The sequence below is a fragment of the Herpailurus yagouaroundi genome, unplaced genomic scaffold, assembly GCF_014898765.1.
Source record: "Herpailurus yagouaroundi ecotype Mexico unplaced genomic scaffold, PumYag 197, whole genome shotgun sequence".
In the NCBI taxonomy this organism is placed as follows: Eukaryota; Metazoa; Chordata; class Mammalia; order Carnivora; family Felidae; genus Herpailurus; species Herpailurus yagouaroundi.
In genome coordinates this window covers 17500051-17520008 of record NW_024412428.1, presented here as the reverse complement: position 1 = coordinate 17520008, position 19958 = coordinate 17500051, and the positions used below count along the sequence as shown (strand labels likewise).

Sequence of the window (19958 nt, the reverse complement as noted above, 5' to 3'; positions counted from 1 at the left end):
AAGTCTGTTAGGAGGTATCCCTGAGTCTAGGGACATAAACTTTTAAAGTTTTGATGGAAGTTGTCAAATTGCCCTCTAAAAAGATTGTACTAATTTATACTCTCACCAACAGCATATGAAAATACCCATTTTCCCAGACCCTTTCAATTAGCATATAACAAACGCCTTATTGTCAGCAATCTGATGGACAGATATTCTCACTGCTGTTTTAATTTGCATTTTTTGATAATTATTATGTTCTATTTATTTGCCATTTGCATTTCTTCTGTGAACTGTCCAAACACACAGTGCCTATTTTTCTACTGTTTTGTCCTGATTTGTGGTATTTTGTTTGCTATTAAGGATAACATATTAAGGATACTTTGTTACATAAATTGAAAATATTGCTCCACATTACGGTTTTTATTTTAACTTGGTTTATATTGTTGTTTTCTGTAAAAACAAAAACAAGACAAAAACTTTAAAGTGTTATGTAGCCAAATCTGTTCCAATTTCTCCTTTATGGCATCTGCTCTACCTGCCTTCCTTTATAAAACACGTTAAAACTTCCCGTCATTCAGCATATTATGAAAAGAATCACGGTATGTTTTATATTTAGTGACGTCCCAAACGGCGCAACATTCAAATACTAAGATTGAAACGTGGTTAAATCCAAAGAACTACAGGTATTCGGTTAAGAAAAATAATTTAAGAAACACACACAAACAATCTGAGACACGGCACAATGGATTTTCTTTTATAATCTCTCAGGTCTTTAGAATTCCAGGTAAGTAGACAGTATGAGATCTTTTAGGATGATAAAATATAAAAGTAAAAAAAAAAAATTAAAATCATTAACTACACCTAAAATGATCAAATTTCCCAACTTTATGTCTGAGAAAAACTGATCCATCCCCTTGCCAGTCAATTCTAGTTGGCCAGTCTAATTCAAATTTTCCTGCGTGTTGACTCAGAAGCCACCTCCTTGCTCTATTCACAGCTGCGGACGTGCTCTCCAGGACAGCAGGAAACAAGTGTGCCGCCTCTGCCCCACGGCTCCCCTTCTGGTAACTGGAGTATTTTCTTCAAGTTCAATAGTTCTTTCCTTACCGCACTTTTTCATATAAGTATTTGTGGGACACCTGGGTGGCTCAGTCAGTTAAGGGCTGGACCAGCTCAGGTCATGATCTCACAGTTCGTGAGCTCGTGCCCTGCCATCAGGCTCTGTGCTGACAGCCCAGAGCCTGGAGCCTGCTTCGGAGTCTGTGTCCCCTTCTCTCTCTGCCCCTCCCCCGCTCATTCTCTCTCTTCTCTCTCTCTCTCTCTCAAAAATAATAAATAAACATTTAAAAAATATTAAAATAAAATAAATATTTGTTCACACGTCTAACTGACCCAACAGACTATGATCTCCCTGAAGACAGTGCAAATGTCCTTCAAATCTTAATCCTTAGTGCCTGTTACACAGAAAGCATTTAATACACAGCAGGGTGAATGGAAAGGAAAAAAAAAAAATGTCTAAAATTGTCTAATTTCCTACTTCCACGCAACTTAAATTTGTCAATATTTTCCTTATAATCAGGAAGGTCAGACAATATGATCCCTCTGTTTCTTCTAACCGTAACATTCTGAGATATTACTGTATAGTTCTTTGTCTTGAACACATTCCTGGTAAATAGGTGATACTGAAAAATTACAAAATATACCTAACAGATCCAAACAGTCTGTACAGCAGCTCATCTGCACAGCACAATTAATATACTATTGAGCTTCCACGACATTTTCAATGTCATTCTGACATGTTTATTAATTTGATATTATGGCTATATGCTTCCATTATAGTCACATCAATTTTAAGAATCATTCACTAAGTAGAGATTTTGGAGCCGCCTACATGTAAGCAGTAAGTATGAGCAGGGTCGGGTCAGATCTCTTAGGGTGGCCGAGGCGTGAAAAAAGGCTGGTAACCATAAATCTTCAATCTATATTCTTCAATCTAGGAGAACGTCAATCTCCTATTCTTGAAAAGAAATTTTTTTCTAAGAAGTGTGCTTGCTGTTTTGAAAAATATGTGAATCTTAACCAACTAGTTGAGACAGAAACACACTTACTTCACTGTGGCACTTAGGAGAAAGTTCAGCTGTGGCATTAACAGGCTGTCTGGGGCTGACAGGTAACGATCAAACTGAACCTAAATGAAACAGAGAAAGAGCAAAACATAAAGTGCGTACATCTGCTAACGGACATCTCAAATATAACCAACTCATTTAAGGGTTAAATCTTAGGAAATATACCATAGTACAAATAACGACTTCTTTGTGATCAAATGAGTTATTTCTTCAACATTCTAACTAAAATTCCCTAAAAGTATAAACTTCATTTTTTAAAAATATTTATTTTTGAGACACAGAGAGAGAGAGAGAGAGCAAGTGAGCGAGTGGGGGAGGTGCAGAGACAGAGGAGGACAGAGGATATGAAGTTGGCTCCATGCTAATAGCAGCGAGCCCAATGCGGGGCTCAAACTCACAAACCATGAGATCCTGACCTGAGCCAAAGTCAGACGTTCAACTGACTGAGCCACCCAGGCGCTCCACAAGTGTCGACTTCTTAAAGTAGTTAATATCAGCATAGCTGCTTTGAAAATTCTAAATCCAAGTGGTTCATCTTAATCTCCCTCAGCGAACTTTTGAATAAAAAATACTAACAAGAAGTAAAGTGATCAGATTTCAAGTCTACCTTACTTCCTTAAATCCACTGTATGTTAATTATTCGTTTACTTATTCCTTCAACTGATATTTATCGAGTACCTACTATTAGGAAGGTAGTATACTAGGTAAAGTATATATAGTGGTGAGCAAAAGAGGACAGTCCCTAGCTTCAGAGAGCTACGGCCTACTGAGAAAGATGGTAAGTAAGTAATAAGGTAAATAAATATATAATTACAAACTGTGTTGGATGCTATGAAGGAAAAAACCAAAGTAGTATAAAAGTGTAAATCAGGAGGATGGACCTAGCTTCTGTGTTTGGCTAAAGAATCTGAGGAAAGGAAATCTGACGTGAGATCTTAGAGATGAAAAGAGACTAAGTACGTGTGTGCAGTGAGGGCTCGGGGGTGGCACGAAGACTTGAAGTGAGAAAGAGAAGGGCGAACGGAAATCGGTTCGTATAGGTCTCACATGCTTCCTTACAGGATTTTAATTCTTATTGGAAAGGCATGAGGAAGCCATTGAAGGAGGGGAATAATCTGATTTAAGTTTTAAGAAACTAAGTCTGGCTGCAGGAAGAAGGAAATGGAAGGTAGATGCAAGGACACTAAATAGGCAGCTACCGCGGCACCTTAGACTACAAGGACAAGAACACGGCAGACAGAAGAGGAGATATTTGAGAGAACTGGACAGTAAAATCAGCAGCATCTGGTTAGTGACAGGACGGAAGGACATGACTCTCAGATCGGGATCTGTGCCATTTAATTCACAGCATTATTACAATTCATAACTGTATTCTTTTCACACTTATTTAGTTGTGTAACAGCTATACCCCTTACTAGATCATGTCTATTTTCATCCCAATTCTTAGCATAATGCCTAGAAAACAGAGGACAATGTTGAAATAATAATGGACAGAAGCCCTTACTGCTTTCTGAGTTAAGAACACTTGCAGGAGGACCTGGGGGTGGGGGGCAGGAAGACGTGACAGAGTCCGAGCCTGGGGTATGCCGAACCGAAGTGCCCTGAAGCATTCCAGTGAAGGCAGCAGGCAGTTACCACACACAAAACAAGATTCTGTTTCGTTAGAGAGACATAAAATCTTCAACTCAATTGTTATTCAAGTTTAAGACCACGCACAAAAGAACTTGCAACGGGGTTTAAATGTATTTTGTGGGTTTGTATTATGGACTGGATATGTGTCGGTGGGGAGAGAAAGACAGGGAGGAAACACATTTAGTGAGTACGAAGATGACTGATCTGTGCGTAGAGTTATGTCCTCATTTTGGGGGGGCAAATACCTTGGAGTGAGACCACTAGGTAGTATGGTCAGTGTATATTTAACTTTCTAAGAAGCTTATCTTTTTTTAGGTTTATTTATTTTGAGAGAGAGAGTGCACACGCGCATGTGTGCAAGTGGAGGAGTAGCAGAGAGGCAGAGAGGGAGAGAGGGAATCCCAAGCAGGGTCCGTGCTGCCAGTGCAGAGCCTGACGCTGGGGCTCAATCCCACAAACCGTGAGACCACGACCTGAGCCGAGATCAAGAGTCAGATGCTTAACCGACTGACCACTCAGGCACCCAGAAACTCACCTTTTTGAAATAATCTAAAATGTATTCATTTCCATTTATCTTTACTTAAACTTTTTAGAATGAAATCTGTTTTGAAAGTTTTTGCTGTGATGTTTGATGAATAGAAGTTATGACTGTTACTTCTCTTTCTCTAGTCTTTTGTCATGATGTGACGTTTCTTATTTAGTAGTTGAGAGTGTAAGTACTAGGTTGAATGGGGTGTTCGGAGGTTTCGAGTTAATACACGAAAAACACTTGGCACGCGCAACAAATGTTACTGGCTGGTGTTATTCATCACTGTTATTACTACCGCTAGCGTTATTATTATATAGCTTCCAAAGAACATCATCATCCTACAAGGGCTAAATGAGTGTCACGTGATTGCTGGACATACATACACGCAAAGTCTATACTTAAGACATGGAAACACACTCCGGGAAGCGGCACGCGGGCAGAGAGGGATGTGCAAGCAAGCTCTTCACTTGAAAAGAAGGTAATAAAGTGGAGGTTCGAGGAGTCTCATGCTCCAGAGTAATTTTAAGACTGGACTCTGATTTCAGTGATCTCAGAGAGAAATCAAGAACTATAAAGACTAATAGCAGGAAGTCTTGAATGATATACAGCCCAACTTCTTCGTGTCTGTCATTCCCGTTTCTCTATGACATTAGGAGTAAAACTCTGAAAATGAAGAAAACCTGAACAGGGATGATGAGGTTATGAGGGTGTAGTGGAATATTAGCACAAATGGATGTCGTGTTTGGACCTTAGTTAAAGGAAACGTGTGTGCAATCATTATCCTTAGACCCCCTGTAGATAAAGTATATATCAAGAGACAAAATTACCACCGAGGACAAAACTATCACACAGGAAAAATTAACAGTGTTCCATAAGGAAACCTATGCTGAAATGCTTGATTTTATTCTTATTCACTTACCATTGCAGCCTTCAGTGCCACGGAATCTAGGTTGGGCAAATTAGCTAAAGAGCCCTAGAAAAAAAAAAAACAAAAACAGCAAAAACAAGATGTAAAAAAGGTGCTACAGTTTCCGTTCACTTATGAAATACAGGCTATTAATAGATTCCCCAAATTTGGAAATTCGGCTCATTTCCAAAGAACTCAAGTGTCATCTCTTCAACCTCAGTGAGAGCAGGGACTATGGCTTGTTCATTTTTGTGTAACTAGCACGAAGGCACGTAATCATATTTGTCAGAGGGAGTGACAAGCAGAAGTTTAACAACAGGAACACCCGGATATTTCAGATTGACTTATAAACAAGCAAACAGGCGAGGAAGCATTTAGGAAATGGCAGCAAGATATGGAGGCTTGAAGTCTCACCCTGACAATCTGAGATAGTATAAAACGGCAGCAGAATTGATTCTTCTCTGGTAGAAATCTGCTTGCTGCTTTATCAAAATAACAAATTTGGAGCCGGTGATTTTTGAAAGCTTCATTTAAGAGCTCCTGGACTATAAAATATGTTTCATGTTAATGCCACTTAAACGAGTTCTTTGCGGGGTGCGCCTGGCTGGTGCATGTTGGTACAGTGTGTGACTCCTGATCTCAGGGTCATGGGTTTGAGCCCCGTGGTGGGCATGCAGCCTACTTAATAAGATAAAACAAAATCTTTAAAAAAAATGAGTTCTTAGCTTTCTAAAGAAAGATGCTTACGTGAATTTCTCAGGTTCCCCCACTCCCTTCTCTATTTCCACTGGAGTTCTATAACTTAACAAGATCTTGTGTTGGTCTCAGAAGTATTTACCTTTCCAAAGTAACAGACCAAGATTTGCTAAGTTAAAAAGGGGATGACTGCATTTACACACCAATCTATGCATTCAATTAACCCATAGTGATACAGGACTCTGAAAAATTTACCAGTATGAATATCCTTTATACAATTTATAATACTGATTTTTGTATATTTTCATTACTTTTAACCAAAATTATCCATAGTAAAAAGTATAGTTAATATTTAGGGGCACTCTACTACAGTCTCGGGTAGTCATCTAAGAACTGTACATATGTTACCTCACTTAATCTTTGGAACAACCTATGATACAGATATTATCATTACCCCAATTCCACAGCTGAGGAAACAGATACAGAGAGATAAGTCACTTTCCCAGTGAGAATAGCTAGTAAGCGGCAGAGCCAAGGTTCAGTTAGAGGCTAGCTCTAGACCCCACACTCTAAATGCGTATTTCCATGTGCTTACCTGCTCAGGTTTATGTTGCTGCACGGTGTTATAGATATAACTCAAGCCGGCTCTAGTTAAAACGTAAGAAGCTTGCTCATTGATAAGTGTGTCCAAATGTGCTTCAATCTAAAAGAAAACCCAGCAGAAAGAAAATATTTTAAAAGAGGAATAAGACTGTGGAGAGTACAAGTAGACCACTCTGGAGTCAGCTCTTCATCACGGACTTGCTCCTTGCAGCGGCCATGAGTTCCAGACCATGAGGCACATGGGCCACTTCTGTGACAAAATCTTTTCCTTCCCCCAAAGAGGAAGTCCTCCTACAAAAGGGAGAGAAAGTCTCATTTTAAAAATGAGAACTGAAAGGATTTCAGTACTAGCCACTAGTCAAACAAATTGAGTCTCTTGTTAGCTCTTTTAAAAGATGGCAATAAACAAAACACAAACAAACAAACAAACAGGAAACATTAAAAGATAACAACAATATAAAATACTTAGGAAGACTTCTGGGAAGATGAAGGCCTGATGTTCCTGACCTCCACATACCCCTACCTTCCCAACTTACTGGACTGACTCAACCAATCAAATGTGCTGTATGGAGACGCCTGGAGACAACAGGTTTCTCCCGGGGAGAAAGCAGGTTTCTACCAGGGGGGAGTTGAGAACCCAGCAGAAGGTTGGCCAAAGATTTCAGGTTTAGGAACTGTCCACGAAGACTTGACTAGCAGATGTGAGTTGTATGTGCTCACCTGCTTTGTGTTATCCTCGGGGAAGCCATCTAATGCTAATGGGGGCAGAATCCACAGAAGTGGACTACCCTGATGGGCTGAAGTATCCCTTAGTGGGAAGAAGTCTTCTGCCCCCTTACTTTTACCAGTACATGCCTGAGAGTTTGGAGATCTTCCTTCTTCTCCTGACCAGCAAGTTCCCTCAGCTTTGCCAGTCTGTTTGCCGGTGCACAGTAACGCTACCCATTGTGCTGTTACCATCTGAATGCTTCTGTTGTCCGAGTAACTCCAGTTTGCTGCTGAGGCCCTCCCCCTAAAAAACTTCCAACTAACTTAAAAAAGGGGAGTATGTTCTAAGAGAAAGCCCATCTGAATGATTAGAAGGAGTAACTTTTCCGGAGGCAACCCTATTAAAAGACGCAGAGTACTTTATTTTTTTCTCTTAAGTAAATGTCCAAGAAAGTACAATTAGAGGCCTTAGACACTAGACTTACTGGAAATCAAAAAAACAAAAAACAAAAAACAAAAAACAAAAAACAAAAACAAACAAAAACACCAAGATGTGCAAATATAAACATTTAATGACAGAGCTAAGAATCAAATTAGCATCTGAAGAAGAATGGAAGAAAAGTAACATAGTAACATCAAAGAAAGATTAAATAAAGAGATATGAAAAGATATTAAAAGAGAGATTCTGGAGATAAAACCAATAAAGGCAGAAACTTCAGAATATAAAATATAAAATTTTTATAATTATATAATTATAAAATATAAAATAGAAAAAATAGAAAATAGAAAATTCAGAATATACAAAGAAAAGTGATAATTAATTAGGTAATAGAAAAGTATATTGAGCAAAATAAAGGGTTGAATCTTCAGACTGAAATGGCTCTGCAAAATCCAAATGGGGAAAGAGACATACCAAAAAATACCCTGAGGAACTAACTATCTGAACTCAAAGGAAAATCCTTTACGAGCTTCCAGATGGACAGAGTAAGTTACCACAAAGAAAAGAGAATCAGACTAGCCTGGACTCCTTACTTGAAACACTGGAAGAAGGTAAGTCAGAGTAGAAGAAAATTAATAGACCATTGATAGAAAAGGTATGAAAAACCAAAAATTGTTTATGCAACAAGATAAAATTTCTTTGGAGGGCCTAAATAAACCATGCCTTCCAGTACCCACATCATTGTACAATCCTCTCTCAGAGCTCCGGGCTGGCCCATGCAGCTAGCACTGGCCAACAGCCTATAACCAAGCATGAAGTTAAGTGCAGGCTTCATAAGCACTTACACACTGGGGCTTGTCCCCTTGGAAAGCAAAACATGACCAGGGAATATTTAAGGAACACAGGTAACTGGTGATAAAACAGACTGATGAACACCTGATATACCTGAACAGCTTGAGAAAAGATTTAGACAAATGGCAGGGTTTAGGGATTGAATCAGTGATAAATACAGTAAAAACCAATGAATTTTTTTTAAAAAGAGATTTCTAAAAATTTTTTGAGAGTGAGAAGGGCAAAGGGAGAGGGAGAGAGAGAGAGACGGGGGGGGGGAGAGAGAGAGAGAGAGAAAGAGAGAGAATCTTAAGCAGGCTCCATGCTCGGCATGGAGCCCAACACGGGGCTCGATCCCACGACCCTGGGATCATGACCTGAGCCAAAATCAAGAGTCAAATGCTCAACTGACTGAGCCACCCAGGTGCTCCTTAAAAAAATAATTGTATTAATTCCACAAAAAACAGTTATTTAAGAAAGGAAAATTAATCATACCTCATTATATTTCTTTTAAAAGAAGGAATTAGAAATTAGAAAATATCACAAGTTTAGACTTATCAAAACTCATGTTTTAGAAAACCCCCAAAGTTCACAAATAAATTACTATAGCCACTGCCATATTACTTATATACTTGTAATAACACAGAACAGTCAGCATTTTTTCTTCAAAACATTATATATACCAAAAGTCACTATTTCAAAATCAGAAGCCAAGTATCCGGTAAATTTTATAAACGGCTTAGCCACTTTACAAACTCTTATATGATACTATTTGGTTTATAGGACTAGAGTCATTGGTATAACAAATTGTAATGTTTTGCCTAACACTGGTTTACACATAGATAAAAATATATCTGTCCTCTGTAACACCTTCTGCACTAGCTAGCAAGCTTGGAAAATATAGCATATTATTCACAGTTCAGCAACTGAAATCTGCATACAGAATTGCTATTCCAATCAATAAGAAAAGCTTCATTCTATCATCACATACTATGGTTTGAATAAAATATCATACTCATTACATATTCTGGCTTCCCAAAACAAAACTGAAACACCAAGTATGTGTGCGCGTTGCGTGAGTGTGTGTGTGTGTGTGTGTGTGTGTGTGTGTGTGTGTGTATTTCCATCAGACTATACCCAAGAATTTACTGAAATTAGGTCACCGAAATTGGACTAAAGCCAGTAACTGAGATCAGATGAAAAAAGGCTCTGTCACAGTGAGTGGGCATCTTATGACAAAGTTTACCTGAAACTGTAGCATTTCTAGTCGTCTGTCAGTGAACTCAAACAGAGCTAGTGTTGTCTTCATCATATAGAGTGAATTGACCATGAAAGTGGCCATGTCAGCTGTGCCTAAATTGCTGGCAGATACGGTACACATCTGGAGGAGAGGATCTAAGACACACGATAAAACCTAAAAGTGAAAAATAAAATAAAATCTATTTTTTATTCCCAATCAGTGATACAGGCCTGGGTTAATAGTACTTCAGAAAGAATGACAAACTAATTGGAAGGGAGCACCTTATAAGATTAAATAGTATAGTAATCATAATGTTTTTTTACAATGGGCATCACTGAATAAAGTACTTTTTAAATTAAAGAGAGATGATCTAATACGTGAAACAAAAAATCAATGAGAGGGACTGTTACAATGCACGGGTTATAAAACACCAGAATTTCGGGGCGCCTGGGTGGCGCAGCCGGTTAAGCGTCCGACTTCAACCAGGTCACGATCTCACGGTCTGTGAGTTCGAGCCCCGCGTCGGGCTCTGGGCTGATGGCTCAGAGCCTGGAGCCTGTTTCCGATTCTGTGTCTCCCTCTCTCTCTGCCCCTCGCCCGTTCATGCTCTGTCTCTCTCTGTCCCAAAAATAAATAAACGTTGAAAAAAAAATTTTTAAAAAATAAAAAAAAAATAAAAAATAAAAAAAAAAAAAAACACCAGAATTTCAACAGAATGTATAACAGAGGAGCAATAAATAATCATTAAAAATGATTTACAACATACTTGCACAAAGTCAGCTTGACGGGCATCTAACGGTACAACTGAAGAATCGTGAGATGCCAAAACTTCACGCAACAATGCGAGTGTCTGATTTAATGCAGAACTTGGTCCAAGATCCGGTGGTGGGAGTTCAACCTGAAATAAAGGGTGGCTTCATCCACTGCTTACATTTTCCACTAAATTTTAATGTATAAATAAATACAATTCACAGTAAAACAATACATGTAAAAGATGTAAAGATTTGGCCAGCATTACAAAATCGAGAATTGATCCATAGCTGATACTAATAAGCATAAAGTGACACCAAAGGTTTTTGTTGTATTATCACAGAATTAATATATTCTTCTCACAATTAGAAGTAAAGAATTTATACTTTTAAAATTCAAAAGTTACAAGAAAACTCAGTAGTCTTTAATGTAGAATTATATTTTTATGCAGATTTGAAATGGCCTACTGTTTTGGGTTTTTGGTTTTTTTTTTTTTTTTTTTAGCCCAAGTCATTAGAAAAAGGCAATCTAGAAACCAACACTCCCCCAACGATAATATAGTTGAGAATCATCATCCACCCTCAGGCCCAAATCTCAGAAATGTGGCTCAATATGCATAGGTTTGGGGACTAGGAATCCATCTTTCAATAAGCATCACAGGTGATATTCAGATCAGTCTATGGGCTACACACTTCACAGAAACACAGTGCCCACTATTCTACACAGTGTAACACTGCCACTGAAATCTTTAGCACTGAAGTTAAAGATTAGTTTCACACTTTAGATTACCAATCACTAGTTGTGTGGTCCTGGGTAAGTTCTTTAACTTCTCAGAATTTCAGAGGGATTCTTTAAGGATTAGTGGGATTGTTGCATATAAACTATTGGGTACTATAAACTGGAAGGTATGCCCAGTTCATTCTCTCTACTTGCTGGCATCATGATATCCAAGAAGATGTGCTGGTGAGTTTTTGTTGAGTACTTATAATAACATAGTCAGATCTTATCTAAAAAATATGATACTCAGAAGTCTATGTAAGAGACTATAACCTTGTGTCAGACAGAAAAGTATTAAGAATTTTTAAATATCTGGATTTATATGAAGAATGTTTTATATAGAAAAGTTAATACATAAGTGACAGCAGCAGGAATATCAAAGTATGGACCTCTGAAAATCTTCCCTCTTTCATAAAACAACAAAACCAAAAAATTATAAGACATGCAAAGAAACAAAAATATATGGTCCATGCACAGAAAAAATAGTCAATGGGAACTTCCCCTGAGGAAGCCTGGACACTGGAGTTACTACACAAAAAATCTGAATTGACTATTGTATTTTATTTTAAAGTTTATTTACTTATTTTGAGAGAGAGAGAGAGAGAGGGAGAGAGAGAGAGAGAGAGAGAGAGAGAGAGAGAAAGCACAGCAGGTAAGGGGCAGAGAGAAGGAGAGACAGAATCCCAAGCTTGTGGGGCTCAAACCTACAAACCGTGAGATCATGACCCGAGCTGAGATCAAGAGTCAGATGCCCAACCAACTGAGCCACTCAGCACCTCAAAATTGGCTATTTTAAGAAAGGGAACCAGGTTAATGAACTAAAGGGAATGATGAGAACAATGTCTCATCAAATAGAGAATATTTACAAAGAAATAAAAATGATAAAAAGAAATAACTGAATAGAAATTTTGTAGTTGAAAGTAACTAAAATGAAAAATTCACTCTAGGGATTCGATAGCACATCTGAGTAGGCAGAATAAGTAATCAGTGAACTTAAAGATAGGTCAATTAAAATTATCCAGTTTGAGGGACAGAAAGAAAAACAAATGAAAGAAAATTCACAGAGCCTCAGAGACCTATGGAACACCATCAACATTAAGTACAATGTGGTTCTCTTAGAAGGAGAGAGGAGTGCAGAAAAAATATTTGAAGAGTTAATGACAAAGAATTCACAAATGTGATTAAAACAAAACATTAATCTAAGCATCTAAGAAGCTCACAAACTCCACAAGGAATAAACTTACACAGTTTCACACTAAGACACATCACACAAACTGTCCAAAGACAAAGAGAATCTGGAAGCAGTAAGAGAAGTAACTGATTATGACAAAGGATTCTCATAAGATTAACAGCTGATTTCTCATCAGAAAACATGGAGGCCGGAAGGCGCTGGATGGCATATTCAAGGGCTGCAAGAAAGACCGTCAAGATAGAATTCTGTACTCAGTAAAACTACTCTTCAAGAATGAAGGAAAACAAAGATTCTTCACCAGTAAACCTGTTCCACAAGAAATATGGGGAATCCTGGGGTGCCTGTGTGGCTTAGTCGGTCGAGTGTCTGACTTCGGCTCAGGTCATGATCTTGCAGTTTGTGAGCTGAAGCCCCGCATCGGGGGGTATAAATAAAGTATAAAAATTCCTTTATTTAGAAATAACATTAGTTAGCCATCATTACCATCAGTTTAACAACATTCTGGATATCTTTTTAAATTGGGTGAATGAATAGAAAATACTTTTATAAAGATGGCTTCATATTCTGGAGTTTTTCTTAATTCAGTTTGAATTTAACAGAAAAAAGGAAGCAAAACGGAAGGAGGTGTGAAACTCGAAATATTTGCCATGAGAGATACTTTTTATTTAATTTTGTCAATCTTGGTTTCATGTATTTGGGGTTCATTCTATTGTTAGATGCACACGTTTATAATTGTCAGGTCTTCTTGATAATAAAGATTATAAAATGTGTTTGTTTCTAGTGGTGTTTGTCTTTAAAGATTATTTTATCTGAAATTAGCATAACTACTCTAGCTCTTGGTTTTTGCTTGCAAAGTCTGTCATTTCCCATCCTTTCACTTTCAACCTCTTTGTGTATTTAAACCTTTCTGTTTTTGTTTTTTTAATGTTTATGCATGTATTCTGAGAGAGAGAGCAAGCACCTGCAGCATGAGTAGAGAAGAGGCAGGGGGGAGGGGTGGTGGAGAGAATCCCAAACAGGTTCCGCACTGTCAGAGCAGAGCCCAGTGTGGGGCTTGAATTCACAGACCATGAGATCATGACCTGAGCTGAAATCAAGAGTCAGATGCTCAACTGACTGAGCCACCCAATGCCCCTAAACCTTTTGTTTCTTGAAGATAGCATATGGGTAGTTGGATCTTTTTTTTTTTTTTTTTAAAGGTCCATCTGCCAGTCTCTGCTTTTTGGATGGCATGTTTAATCCTTTCACATTTAATTGATGATAAAGTAGAATTTGTGTCCTATGTTTTGTTATTCTTATGTCTTAACTGTTTTTGTTCCTCTGTCCCTCTGTTACTGCCTTCTTTTGTGTTAGTATTTTCCAGTATGCTCCTTTAATTCCCTTACTGTTTATTTACATATACGTGTGTGAGTGTGTGTGTGGTGTTTGTTAGTTTCTTAGTGGTGTCCTGGGAATTATAATTAAACATCTTAATTTATAACAGTATACTTCAGGTTAATGCCAACTTACTTTCAATAGCACACAAAAGCTTTACTCTTATGTAGACCAGGTCTCCTCTTCCTTTACACTACTATAGTTACAAATTGTATCATTCTATGTTGTGGACTCATTAACACAGAATTATAATTATTGCTTCATGCCGTTGTCTTTTGAATCAGGGGGGAAAAGGGAATTACAAATGGAAAATACATTAATACTTTCTTTGCCTATATCAGAACCTTTAGTGGTGTTATTTCTTCATGTGAATTCGAGTTACTGTCCAGTGTCTCTGTATTTTAGTCTGAAGGAGTCCCCATATTTCTTTCTTTTAAAAAAAATTTTTTTTTAATGTTTATCTTGAGAGAGATGGAGAGAAAGCACGATCAGGGGAGGGGCAGAGAGAGAGGGAGACACAGAATCCGAAGCAGGCTCCAGGCTCTGAGCCGTCAGCAGCACAGAGCCCGACACAGGGCTCGAACTCACGAACCGTGAGATCATGACAGACGCTCAACTGACTGAGCCACCCAGGTGCCCCTGTTTTCAGTTTTTAAGAGTCTCTTATGGTTTGGCTCCCTCCCTCTCGAACTTTTTTTTTTTCCTCCTTCTCCTCCCCCAGGGTCTTCCGTTAAGTTTCTCAGGATCCACATAAGAGTGAAAACATGGTATCTGTCTTTCTCTGTATGATTTATTTCACTTAGCATAACACTCTCTAGTTCCATCCACGTTGCTACAAAAGGCCGTATTTCATTCTTTCTCATTGCCAAGTAGTATTCCATTGTGCATAAAAACCACAATTTCTTTACCTATTCATCAGTTGATGGACATTTAGGCTCTTTCCATAATTTGGCCATTATTGAAAGTGCTGCTATAAACATTGGAGTACATGTGTCCCTATGCATCAGCACTCCTGTGTCCCTTGGGTAAATTCCTAGCAGTGCTATTGCTGGGTCATAGCATAGATCTATTTTGAATGTTTTGAGGAACCTCCACACTGTTTTCTAGAGCAGCTGCGCCAGTTTGCATTCCCACCAACAGTGCAAGAGGGTTCCTGTTTCTCCGCATCCTCTCCAGCATCTAGTCTTCTGATTTGTTCATTTTAGCCACTCTGACTGGTGTGAGGTGATATCTCTGTGTGGTTTTGATTTGTACACTAATAATGAAGCAACAGAAAGACAAATAAAGAAATTGATCCCATTCACAATTGCACCAAGAATCGTAAAATACCTAGGAATAAACCTAACCAAAGATGCAAAAGATCTGTACGCTGAAAACTATAGAAAGCTTATGAAGGAAATTGAAGAAGATATAGAGAAATGGAAAGACATTCCATGCACATGGATTGGAAGAATAAATATTGTTAAAATGTCAATACTACCCAAAGCTATCTGCACATTCAATGCAATCCCAATCAAAGTTGCACCATCATTCTTCTCGAAGCTACAACAAGCAATCCTAAAATTTGTATGGGACCACAAAAGACCCCGAATAGCCAAAGTAATTTTGAAGAAGACCAAAGCAGGAGGCTTCACAATCCCAGACTTTAGCCTCTACTACAAAGCTGTAATAATCAAGACAGCATGATATTGGCACAAAAACAGACACTTAGACCAATGGAATAGAGACTCCAGGATTGGACCCACAGAAGTATGGCCAACTAATCTTTGACAAAGCAGGAAAGAATATCCAATGGAAAAAAGACAGTCTCTTTAACAAATGGTGCTGGGAGAACTGGACAGTAACATGCAGAAGAATGAAACTAGAACACTTTCTTACACCATTCACAAAAATAAACTGAAAATGGATGAAGGACCTGAACGTGAGACAGGAAACCATCAAAACCCTAGAGAGGAAAGCAGGGAAAAACCTCTCTGACCTCAGCCACAGCAATTTCTTACTTGACGCATCTCCAAAGGAAAGGGAATTAAAAGCAAAAAAGAACTATTGGGACCTCATGAAGATAAAAAGCTTCTGCACCTCAAAAGAAACAATCAACAAAACTAAAAGGCAACCAACGGAATGGGAAAAGATATTTGCAAATGACATATCAGACAAAGGGCTAGTATCCAAAATCTATAAAGAACTCACCAAGCTCCACACCCGAAAAACAAATAATCCAGTGAAGAAATGGGCAGAAAACATGAATAGACACTTCTCTAAAGAAGACATCCAGATGGCCAACAAGCACATGAAAAGATGCTCAACGTCACTCCTCATCAGGGAAATAAAAATTTCATTTTTCAATCGCCAAACAGAAGGCTAGTGACAGAAATTTCATGCACCAATAGGAGATAGCTGAAGAGAACCTTTTTTGATCCCCTTGAATTAAGGTCTGTAAAAGCTGCACAAATTCAAACCAAACTCATGCCTTAGTTAGAGCCAATGACAAATGATACAAGTACTACTTGAACTCACTTCATTTAACAAACCGACCTTCTATGAAGTGCTTTTACACATACCAGATTAGCCCTGGGTCAGAATTATGCTTCAAAAGCAAATGAAAACTGTGGAGGTTGTCAGATAAATAAAATCTATAATTTTATAATAATGTAGTAAAAATAATGGAAAGAAACTCTAAAGTAGAAAAGTATCTAATTAACATCCTCCTATCACTTCAACTTAATTTCATCCAAGTGAAATGGATTTCTAATGGTTAAGTGTTATACGGGACAGCGTGGTACTGGTACACGGACAGACAAATAAACCAATGGGAGGAGAATAAACATTCACAAAACAAATCCACGCATATATGGTCTTGCGATTTCTGACAGTTTCCACTGCAATTCAGTGGGAAAGGATTACCTTTATAAGAAATGGTGCTTGATGTACTAGATATTCATATGGGAAAAAAATTAACCTTGACCACTACCTCATCGCATAGTTAAAAATTAATCTGAGATGGATCAAAGACCTAAATGTGGAAGCTAAAGAAACCAAGCTTCTTAGAAAAAAACATGTAAGAATAACTTCATAACCTAAGGGCAGGAAGAGGTTAGATAAATAAAAGTCAGCATACAGAACAAAATTAAAGTGAAGAAATTCTGTTCATCAAAATACTCCACTAAGAGAGTGAAAAGACACGTTAAATTCGGAGAAAATATTTGTAATGCTTCCTTTTATCCAGAACACATTTAAAAAAAAAATCTTACAAATCAGTAAGAAAAATACAGATAACCCAATAGAAAACTGGGTAACAGACTTCAAAAGACACTTCACAGAGAGTATATCCAGCAACCAATAAACATATGAAAAACTGTTCAACATCTTTATAGTCTTCAGGAAAGTGCAAATCACAAATGAAATACCACCACATAATTTCCACAATGGCTGAAACTGAAAAGATCAGCACTATCAAGTACTGGAGAGGATGTGGAACAAACGAAATTCTCACACGTTTCTGGTGGACTAAACTGGTACACAGGCTTTAAAAGATGCCTGGTGGTATCTACTAACATTATCAATCCCATCACCCAGACATTCCATTCCTGTGTATACACACGAGAGAAATGAAAACTTACATCCATCAAAAGACATGTACAAGAATATTCACTAGATCCTTATTTACAGTACCTAAGAACTGGAAACAATCCAGTGTCCATCAATACACTGTGGTGCATTTCTACAACTGAATTATTACACAATAACTGAAAAATAACTACTGCAGACAACATGGGTGAATCTTACAGATACGTTAAATTGAAAGGAGTCAGATCCAAAAAAGTTGGAAAAAGCATGTATCTATTTATGTGAATTTGAATAGCACACAAAAATAGGAAATAAAAGTCATATAATGGTTTGCCTTGGGGGGACTGAGTAAAGGCATAAAGAAGCCTTCTGAGATGCTGGAAATGTTTGATGTCTTGATCTGGGTGGAGATTAATGAGCATACAGAAATACAAAAATTCAACTAACTATATACTTAAGATTTGTGTACTGTGAGTTACATCGCCACTTAAAAAAAAGTTCTTTTGATCTTTTTGTTTATATTTTGTAAGCACTGAGAATCAACAATGGATTATAAAAGTATCCAAAATTCATAAACAACATGGCCATTAATAATTAATGTACAAAAGAGCTTTATGAACGACATGTAAGTTTTATGTACATTTTCCAGTTGATAAAGTTGAACTATAAAAATCTCACATTTAAAAACGTTTAGTCTACTGAAAATTTCATATTCCACATATTAGAACGTCTCTTTTTTTAACTTTTTTTATTGGCTTTTTTTTTTTTTTTTTAATTTACATCCAAGTTACTCAGCATATAGTGCAATAATGATTTCAGGAGTAGAATCCAGTGATTCATCCCCTACATATAACACCCAGTGCTCATCCCAAGTGTCTTCCTTAATGCCCCTTGTCCATTTAGCCATCCCCCCACCCACAACCCCTCCAGCAACCCTCGGTTTGTTCTCTATATTTAAGAGCCTCTTATGGTTTGTCTCCCTCCCTGTTTTTATATTGTTTTTGCTTCCCTTCCCTTATGTAGAACCTCTCTTTTTAAAAAATGTATACCGCTAGAAACTAAACAGAGTTGTACTTTCTGTGACTGTTTATTATGACACTTTTCGTCCCTTTTATAGGTAGATGCTCCTTTTTCTTTTTTTTTTTTTTTTAAGTTTATTTATTTGGAGACAGAGCGTGCACAAGCAGGGGAAGGGCAGAGGGAGAGTGAGAGAGAGAATGCCAAGCAGGCCCCATGCTGTCAGGGTGGAGCCCAATGACGCCCGGCTTGATCTCACAAATTGTGAGATCATGGCCTGAGCTGAAAACCAAGAGTCAGACATTTAACCGACTGAGACACCCAGGCGCCCCTCTGATTTTTTTCAAAGAAAATGAAAAGGCTGCACCATACAAATTACAAAAACTGTTAAGCCTTTATTCCACTGTCAACTTTAGTTTTACTTTTTCAAATATCTTCCATTTAAAGTCCTCTAATTTTCTGTTCTGTAGCTTCTTAGAAGACAACTCACCCTTCTACTTTCAAAAATAAAAAAACCAACCAAAAAAAAAAAAAAAAAAACAACCCTCCTATTTTTAAACTGACTTCTTCATTTTATATATAGACTCCTTTGGCTCTATCTGCATGCATATATGTTCTAGCAACTGACAATACATAGAACTAAGGTGTTTTTTAAAACCACTTTATTGAGAGGTATGATTGACATAACAAACAGCTGTACTTACTTAACGTATATAATTTGGTGAGTTTGGAGATACACATACACCCGTGAAACCATCACCAAATTCGATGCCATAAAACATATCCATCACCTCCAAAAATTCCCTCTTGTCCTACGTATTTACTTATGGAATTAAAGTTCTTAAGTCGATAAAAATACCCAAGATAAATCTTAAAATGCAAACTAACATTTGTTTGAGATAACTTCAAATAATTACAACTTTTTATTTAACATAATTTTATTTAAAATTTAAAAAGCATTTTAGCTGAGAATACTGTTTCTGTTTTTCCTGGCAGAACAATCTGTAAGGAATAATGTAAAACTCAAACTCTTCATGTAGGACAGCATTTCTCAAACTTTAATCCATGCGTATGGATGATCAGGGAACCTTCAAATGCATATTCGGATTCAGCAGGTCTAGGCAAGCCTAAGATTTTTGAACGTCTAAGAAGCTCAGAAGTGATGGCTAAGCTTCTGGTCCATTTACTACATTTCGAACAGTAAAAGAAGATTCCAAACACAAACTAAATACTAGAATTGAAGTCACAATTTATTTAAAGGACCATTTAGTTTAGTTTAGTTTTGTTTTGTTTTTCCAGAGGCCTGAGTAAATTAACCCTGACTACTATTAATTTTATTTGGGTTTCACTTATGACACATGTTAAATTAGAATTATAACACCACTATAGTGAAAAGAATTTTAGCCAACGCCTGTCTAGCTTAAATTGATATGGCACCGTGTATTTTGCAGCACAGATACACATAAACGGTTCCTGACTTATGATGGTTCAACTTAGAATTCTTTGACTTTACAACCGTGTGCAAGCAATACGCATTCAATAGAAACTGTATTTCAAATTCTGAATTTTGATTTTTTCCCCGGGCTAT

The 19958-nt window shown here is 37.5% G+C and overlaps 1 protein-coding gene across 4 annotated transcripts in view; it reads right to left on the bottom strand.

Moving 5' to 3' along the window:
• COG6 (component of oligomeric golgi complex 6) overlaps positions 1–19958 on the bottom strand; it is an 81548-nt gene that overhangs the window by 11550 nt on the left and 50040 nt on the right. The window contains exons 14-19 of one of the 4 annotated variants that reach the window (XM_040448293.1): positions 10460–10591; positions 9700–9867; positions 6468–6575; positions 5189–5242; positions 2091–2170; positions 1756–1999 (exon numbers count right to left, since the gene is read on the bottom strand). In XM_040448293.1, coding sequence (XP_040304227.1) covers positions 1987–1999; positions 2091–2170; positions 5189–5242; positions 6468–6575; positions 9700–9867; positions 10460–10591 — 555 coding nt within the window. In that variant the 3' untranslated portion in view covers positions 1756–1986. Of the gene's footprint in view, positions 1–1755; positions 2000–2090; positions 2171–5188; positions 5243–6467; positions 6576–9699; positions 9868–10459; positions 10592–19958 lie in introns of those variants that run through there. The other 3 variants (XM_040448292.1, XM_040448291.1, XM_040448290.1) reach the window with 3 other exon arrangements.